The sequence below is a fragment of the Etheostoma spectabile genome, unplaced genomic scaffold, assembly GCF_008692095.1.
Source record: "Etheostoma spectabile isolate EspeVRDwgs_2016 unplaced genomic scaffold, UIUC_Espe_1.0 scaffold314, whole genome shotgun sequence".
Classification (NCBI taxonomy): Eukaryota; Metazoa; Chordata; class Actinopteri; order Perciformes; family Percidae; genus Etheostoma; species Etheostoma spectabile.
In genome coordinates this window covers 29,488-37,945 of record NW_022605583.1, presented here as the reverse complement: position 1 = coordinate 37,945, position 8,458 = coordinate 29,488, and the positions used below count along the sequence as shown (strand labels likewise).

The window sequence follows — 8,458 nt, the reverse complement described above, 5'->3', positions numbered from 1 at the left end:
AGAGAATTTGGCCCCCCCATGAGAGAGAGACATCAGCTTTCAAACAAGTGAAGTGTTAGTTGGTCCTCCAAAGAGCACCATGTCATGAGACCTATAATCTAAACCAGACCATACAACAATGATAGCAATCATATTACATCCACACAGGGTTAGTAGAATACAGCTTTTAAAGCATAATAATATACAGTATATACTGTATATTTTTACTGTACTTATTGTCGGTATCGGCCGATATGTAAGCGGAACATCTCTAGCAGTTATTGTGGCTGAATGTGAGGTAATCATTTCTGTCTCTCAGTTGGACAGTTTTCGTTGGTTCTAATCTCTCTCGGTTTTCCTTCAGTGCTCTAAGAGCTGTGGCTCCGGCTCCCGAGAGCGACAGGTGATCTGCTCTGACCGAGAGAGGAACCTGTACCCTGTGAGCCAATGTAACGTTCACCCCAAACCCTCCACCATGGAGCGCTGCAACACCCAGTCCTGCTACAGTCCACAGCGTGAGTGCATGCAACACCAGCTTTTAAACTAGCTCCTCCTTGCTCCTGCAACATGCATTGACTGTATTGCAAGATTGCACACATTGCTTGCATAATTTCGCATTTTTGCAATGTTATGTGTAAATATTCTACTTTACCTGTTTTTCAGAATAATGTACTTCATATTCCATTTCAATCACAGTCAGAATCAGAATACTTTACTGATTTCCTCAAGAAAATTGTTAAGTTGCAGTTGCTCAGACAAATAAGTAAGTGAGAAAAACTATTAAATATAAAGTAACATAGGTGAAAAATTCAAATTAAAGTAAGTTAAGGTTAAAAAGATTACATTCCTATAATATACAATGGATGGTAATAAATCTATTGAGACTAGGGGTCCTATTTTAAAGATCTAAGCGTACGGCATGAAACGCCTGGCGCAGGTGTGTTAAAGGCGTGTCCAAATCCACTTTTGCTAGTTTGACGGCGGAAAAAAAGGGTCCGTGCGCCAGTTGAATGGTTCTAAAGGGTTGTACTTAGTGTCTTCATTAATTCCTGAGTGTGTTTTGGACGTAACATCCAATCAACCAATCAGAGTGTTGTCTCCCATTCCCTTTAAAAGACAGGCACGTTTGTACCTTGCTATTATGATGGCAGATTTGCACCATCATATTCTTATTTTTAATCTTTTGTATGTGTGCTGTTGTGCATCCGTGTGTGTGTGTGTGTGTTTGTGTAACAAGCATAGTGTGTGCACAATGCATAAGCCTTTGGCATTTTACTAATGCGCTGTATAAATAACAATGAGATGCTGTGCTAGTGACTTTAGACCAGGTTTTTGTTGGTCATAGGTATAGGTATAGGGCGCTCATTTCACACCTGCTTCCTAAAAAAAATACTGAAGTACACACAGGAATACAGGTTTTGTGTGTGTAAATGAGTTCTGAAGATGAGTTCTGGAGTAAAGAATAAATGACTGAATCAACAAGAACCCGTTAGCATGACAGAAAATCCCAACACATTATCATAATTCCTGTCACTGTCAGCCCTCACCAACTTTATCAATGAAAAATGTAAAACTTGAAAAGAAGAACATTTGTGTGACGGGATGATGAGGGGAGGACCCAAATGCAGAGATACGAAGCAGCAGGACAGATACACAAGGCTTTATTACAGTCTGGTAACAAAACGATCCAAGAAGGAGCACAAAGACCGGGGAAAAATCCAATTCCAAAGTCCAAAAGATAGGCACAGGAGCAGGCAAGATGAAAAAAACAATAGAAAACAACACTGGGGGCAAAAACTCACAGGGTAACAGGAACGTTGCAAACACATGGAACAGGGCGCTGACAAAACAACAATGATCCAACAAGAAGCAGAGGAAACACTGGGGTTAAATACAAGAGGTAATTAGGTAATAGGAAGGTGAGACATCAGTAATCACGTTAGGGCGGGCAGGGCAATCAGACAAACAAAGTGAAGCTAGACAGACAAGACAAGACTGACAGAGTCGACTTCACAATAAACAGGAAGTGAACACCACAGACGCTTACCGGGGGACGGAACAGGACACAGCACACAGCACAAGGACCTGGAAAAACACTGAGACATTCACAAGGAGGCAGAAACGGGAAAACAAACCCAACAAAACCCCAACCACAACAGTACCCCCCCCCAAAGACAGTTCCAGATTTCAAATAAAACCCAAAACGGAACAGAAAACAACCCGGAGAGGCGAACCCAGACTGGAGAGAGGGGACCAAGCCAGGGGACCTAGGACACGGGAAGCGGGGGCAAAGGCATAAGGACAGAAGAACATGGAGCAAAGGACAGGACGGAGCACATGGGACAAAAGAGGAGGAGGCAAGAGGAGGAGGCAAGGAGGCCAGAAAATAAGGCAAAGAGGAGGCGAGAGACGGGACCAAGGAGCACAGGGAAACAAAGGCACAAAGGAGCCAGAGCAAAAACAAGGGGCACAGGGAAGAGAAATGCGGGAACAAAGGATCAAACCGGGAACCAAGAACAGGAGCACTAGAGACAGGACCCACGGAGTAAGGGAAATACAAGTACGGGGGCACAGACCCAAGGAACCAGAACAGGGAACAGGCAGGGAACCAACAGGGAAGCGAGAGAGGGATCGGGAGGAGGGAGCAGAGAGGGACTGAAAGGAGGAATGACTGAAGGAGGAGCAAGAGAGGGACGGGAAAGGGAGCGAGAGAGGGACTGAGAAGAGGGAGCGGAGAGGGACTGAAAGGTAAAAAGGAGGCGAGGCAGGGCTCAAGGAAACAAGGAAAGAGAGAACAGTCGAGGAAAGAGCACAGACAGAGGGCACAAGGAAGAAGTCCAGAAAAAAGGACGAGACAGGTGGCAAGCAAGGGACCAGAGGAGAAAAGACACTAGGACGGAGAGCAAAACCGATGGGAGAAACAGAGAGACAACCAACAGAAGAGAAAGAGAAGAGCGACAGACAAGACAACAGAGCAGAGGTGCACAGAGAAGACAGACGACACGGGAACAACAGAGCCAGAGCAAAGGAGACCGGGCAAGGACAAAAACCAGCGAGGGTTGAAGGAGAGGGACAGAGAAAGGGAGCATGGCACGGAGAGACGGGTGAAACACAGAGAGGTTAAGACGGACAGACGAAAAATGGAAAAAAAAAACAGGGAGAGACACCCATACAAAAAAGAAAAAAGACTGAAACCCAGAGAGCAGGACAGACCACAGGAAAGGGAGAGACAACCATGCAAAAACGAAGCGAAGGACAGAGCGAGATGAACCCACAGAGAGACTGGGCGAGCGAGAGGAAGGCAAAGAGACACAGATACCAGGACAGGAAGAGAGCGAGACAGGCGGGGGCAGAAGCAGAGAAGAGACTAAGGGCCAGGACAGGAGAGAGATCCAAACAAAACGAAAGGTGGTTCAACCGACAGACACAGGGACCGAACAAAACAAGGGAGAAACAGACAGACATCAAGAGCAAGGCAATGGGGAAACAGACGGAGACAAAGCGACACAGAGCGGGTGAGAGAGACAAGGTGAGCTGACAAACCATGGAGAAGCACACAGAGACAGCGTGGGCAAATCGGGCAAAGAAACAAAGCAAAAAGACAGGGGACAGAACTGAGACCTGACTAACCACAGAGAGGACAAGACTAAACAAAACGAGGGAGAAACTGACGAGAGAGAAGAGAGACCAACAAACAAAAGGGAAGGTAACGAGACAAAGAGTACGGGGACCCACAAACACAGGGACCGAAGAAGGACAAAGGAAAGGGCACTAGGAAGCCAAGGGAAAGTACAGCGTTATACCACAAACCCACTAGGGGGCGCACTAGGGCACGAGGAAGCCCACAGGGGGGGGCGCACTAGGAGAACGAGAAACCCACGGGGGGCGCACGGACCGAAGAAGCCCCCGGGGGGGTCACGGAAGAGCTCGCGGAGAGCTCACAGAAGACCCGCGGAGGGCTCACGGAAGAGCCCGCAGGGCTCACGAAGAGCCCACGAGAGCTCACGGAAGAGCCTGCGAGAGCCACGGAAGAGCCCGCGGAGGGGCTACGGAAGACCCACAGGAAACGGACAGGCGTAGACCAGGCAGAATGGGACGTGGACAACGGACGCACGGAGACGAGGGTTCGGTTCAGGGGCATTTTTAGATGGGACGACGGAGACGGTGAGACTACAGACTGATCAGGTGTGGAACAATTTGGATGGGGTGGACGCAGGGACAGAAGAAAGACTGGAACGGAACGGTGACAGGGACAGAGACAGTGACCGGGACAGGGACAAAGACGGACAGAGACAACACAGGGACTGAGACAAGCACGGGACAGACGTAGGCCACGGGACAAGCACTGGGACCGGATACGAACAGGTACAACGAACAGGAACCGACACAGTGACGGGGACAAGATAGAGACGGACAGACACAAGACCGGGACTAGGACTAGGAGAAGCAAAGACATGGCGGCCGGGATTCCGAAGGACCTGGACTGAGGCCAGGACCTAGAAGCCAGGGGACTGAGTCCCGGGGGACACCTGGAACCGGTACCAGGGGGACCCCGGGAGCCAGTGCCTAGAGAGGGCAGAGGCCCAGACACCGGCTGGCGGTCGGTGGCACCGACCTCCGACTGAGGGCCAGAAACTGTTGCCGTCGGCCGGGGGGCAGGACCACCGAGTGCCAGCCAGGGGTCAGAAATGCTGGGCCTCTGATCAGAGTCGGGAGGTCTGGTCAGGTGGTCTGGGTTAGGGGAGCAGGTCGGCCTGTCTGGGTCAGTGGGGCCAATTGACTGGTCAGGGACGCCGGTCAGCTGGTCTGGGTCTGGGAAGCTGGTCGGCTGGTCTGGATCTAGGGGGCCGGTTGGCTGGTCTGGGTCAGGGGGGTCAGTCGGCCGGTCGGGGTCTGGGTCTAGGGAACCGGTCGGCGGGTCAGGGTCTAGGGGGCCAGGCAGCCGGTCCAGGTCAGGGGGGCCGGTCGGCCGGTCAGGATCTGGGTCTAAGGGGCCGGTCGGCGGGTCAGGGTCTAGGGGGCCAGGCAGCCGGTCCGGGTCAGGGGGGCCGGTCGGCCGCTGGGGGTCAGCTGCGGCGGCAGCCGGCGGCTGGGTGACCACGGCGGCTCCCAGGGAAGACTGGTCAGTGCACACTCCCTGGGAGGCAGAACATCCGAGCACGGGCCGAGGGTCCGGGGCGGCTCCCAGGGAGGACTGCCCAGTGAACACTCCTTGAGAGGCAGAACATCCGGTCACAGGCCGAGGGTCCGGGGCGGCTCCCAGGGAGGACTGTCCAGTGAACACTCCCTGGGGAGCAGTCTCTGCTGGAGCCGACTGGGGGTCCGCGGCGGCGGACACCGGCTGAGGGTCCGGGGTAGCTCCCAGGGAGGACTGATCAGTGAACACTCCCTGGGATGCAGTCTTTCCGGGCGCCGGCTGGGGGTCCGCGTCGTCGGAAGCAGTCGGAGGCTGTGGGTCCGCTTCATCGGCGGGAGCCGGCGGCTGAGGGTCCGCCTCATCGGCGCTGGATGCCGGCTGCTGAGGATCCGGCTCGTCAGCGGCAGTCTTCAGCTGGGGCTCCGCGGCGGCGGCAGTCATCGGCTGGAGCTCCGTGGTGCGGCAGTCGGCGTAGCTCCCAGGGAGGACTGATCAGTGAACACTCCCTGGGATGCGTCTTGCCGGGCGCCGCTGTGGGTCCGGAGTGGCTCCCAGGAGGACTGATCAGTGAACACTCCCTGGGATGCAGTCTTTCCAGGCCGGCTGGGGTCCGTGTCATTGGCGGGACCGGCTGGCTCCGCGGCGGCGGCAGTCGTCGGCTGGGGATCCGTCTCGACGGCGGGAGCCGGCGGCTGGGGATCCGCCTCAATGGCGGGAGCCGGCGGCTGGGGATCCGCCTTAACGGCGGAAGCTGGCGGCTGGGGATCTTCCGCGGCGGCGGCAGTCGTCAGCTGGGGGTCAGGAACACTAGGCGCCAGCTCGCTGGTGGGGGTAAGAGTGACCTGCAGGCTAGCTTCCAGCTGGTAAACCTCCCGGAGTAGGGTCTTCATGCCTGGGACTTCAAAGAGCCCGGGCTTGCTTGTCACAGCGTTTCTTATCAGGGAACAGATGATAAGTCGGCGCCCCACGTCCGTGGTTTTCCCCAGCTCGACGACAAACCGGCCAACGGCATACTCCAGCCTGTCCAACTCCTCGAAGGCTGCTGGGTCCGCGCCGCCCACCGGGGAGGACTTATCAGTGGCAACTCCCCGGGAGTCCGTCTCCGTAGGCTCCGGGAGGGGACCAAACTTCCTGTCCACCTCCTCCCACCGCACCAACATGACGTGCCAGGTGTCCGTGGGATCTTCCTCATGAAAGCGGCGGAATGCGGTGGCCATGAGGTCCGCCAAAGGGTCCAAGGGGTGGAGGAGCGGCTCGAAGACGTATTCTGCTGGGTCCGTATCTGGTTGGATCATTCTGTGACGGGATGATGAGGGGAGGACCCAAATGCAGAGATACGAAGGCAGGCAGGAGCAGATACACAAGGCTTTATTACAGTCTGGTAACAAAAAACGATCCAAGAAGGAGCACAAAGACCAGGGGTAAAATCCAAATTCCAAAAGTCCAAAGATAGGCACGGAGCAGGGCAAGATGGAAAACACTAGAAAACAACACTGGGGGCAAAACCTCACGAGGTGAACAGAACTTTGCAAACACATGGAACAGGCAGGCTGACAAAACAACAATGATCCAACAAGAAGCAGAGGAAACCCTGGGGTTAAATACAGGTATTAGGTAATGAGGAACAGGTGAACACAGGTGAATCACATTAGGGGCGGGCAGGGCAATCAGACAAACAAGTGAAGCTAGACAAACAAGACAAGACTAGACAGAACGACTTCACATAAAACAGGAGTGAAACACCCAGACCTTACCGGGGGACGGAACAGACACAGCACACAGCACACAGGACCTGGGAAACCCTGAGACATTCCAAGGAGGCAGAAAACGGGAAAACAAACCCAACAAAAACCCCAAACCACAACACATTTGCATTTCATTTTGACCAGAATACAAAAAGGCCAACCAATTTTCTTTGTGAATGAATAATGTATTGTAAATAAATAAATGTTCTTCCTTAAAATACAGGGGCATGAGTATACACACCTATGTTAAATTCCCATAGAGGCAGGCAGATGTTTATTATTAAAGGCCAGTTATTTCATGGATCAGGATACTATGCCCCCCCCCCATCATCACATACCCTTCACCATACATAGAGATAGGCATGGGGAACTTTCCATGAGATCATCTCTCAATGCAAATCAATCAAAACCAGCTATTAGGCTAACTGAAATTACACAATGCCAAGAAGACCACACCATGCGTCTTCTTAGTTTATTCATCTGAAGAGATCTTTTTCTGTTTTAGTTTTTTTTAATGTGGAATTTGTATTAGAAATCACAGACATATCTGTTGTTTTGCGCAGTTTTTCCAGGCCTCTGTCTGCAGCACATTTCTGTAAAAAAAAAAAAAGGGCATTGCGGACCTAAAATTGTGCATCATGAGTTGAGTGTATTGTTTCATCCATACTGAGCTCTCGTTGTTGTGTTTTCTTGTATGTCTTTGTGCAGTGGTTCCCAGCATCCAGGACACACGAGGACACGAAACCACACAGACTGTTTTCCAGCCCTATGTGCCAGACCACGCAACAGGTCGGGCTTCTCTAGCTCTAATTATATCTTTTCCCCTTTAACTCATCAACAACATGCCTCTAATGACTGAATAATAAATTAACACTCACGCTGTAAGCATTTCAGACCCACATCTAGATGTCAAGTCAAGTCAATTTATTTATAAAGCACATTTAAAACCAACCTAGGCTGAACAAAGTGCTGTCAAAACAAAGGAATGCAATACAAATATAGACACAATAAACATCATATAAACAACACACTTCTATACAAATGTCCCTAAACTAAATCATACGCCAAAGAATAAAAATTAAGAGACTTAAAGTGCCCACATTATGAAAAAACTGAGTGAGATCCGGTTTCTGAATGTCCTCTGCCTTCAGTCTCCGGGTGAGCTGTCCAACATCTGCACGGCTTTCTACGTCACTAGAAACGAGGTGGCTAACCGTAGCACATGCTAGTACTAGCATGCTAGCTTGTTCTGAATGTCAAAAAACTGCTACAACACACACTAGTTCCTCATAATCTCCAAAAGAACTACTTCCTGTCCCTGTTCTGCAGGTATTCCACAAGTGGCCCTGGTCTAGAAGAAGTCTCCCAGCTAATCCTGCCTTGGACTGACCAAAGTTGGAGGAAGAGTTATTTAGCTGATGGGGTCTTACCTAGCTACTGAGCATGTGCAACAACCAACACAGATAGTACAGAAGTGTGATGTCTCTCTCTGGAGCTAAAACAGAGACCTAAACACACAGGGTGAAAAGAGCATCCGCAGCAATGTGCAGTACAACAAAGATTTCCCCTACACCCCCTCCTCTCCTCTGATATAACT

General features: G+C 51.5%; 1 protein-coding gene across 3 annotated transcripts in view; it reads left to right on the top strand.

Annotated features, from left to right (window-relative positions):
* The window catches only part of paplna (papilin a, proteoglycan-like sulfated glycoprotein), a 47,840-nt gene that overhangs the window by 24,141 nt on the left and 15,241 nt on the right, over positions 1-8,458 (top strand). For all 3 annotated transcript variants that reach the window (XR_004331153.1, XR_004331152.1, XM_032511068.1), the window contains 2 exons: positions 344-494; positions 7,570-7,650. Coding sequence is in view for 1 of the 3 variants with exons in the window: in XM_032511068.1 (XP_032366959.1) it covers positions 344-494; positions 7,570-7,650 (232 nt within the window). In the remaining 2 variants the exon portion in view is untranslated. The remainder of the gene's footprint in view (positions 1-343; positions 495-7,569; positions 7,651-8,458) is intronic.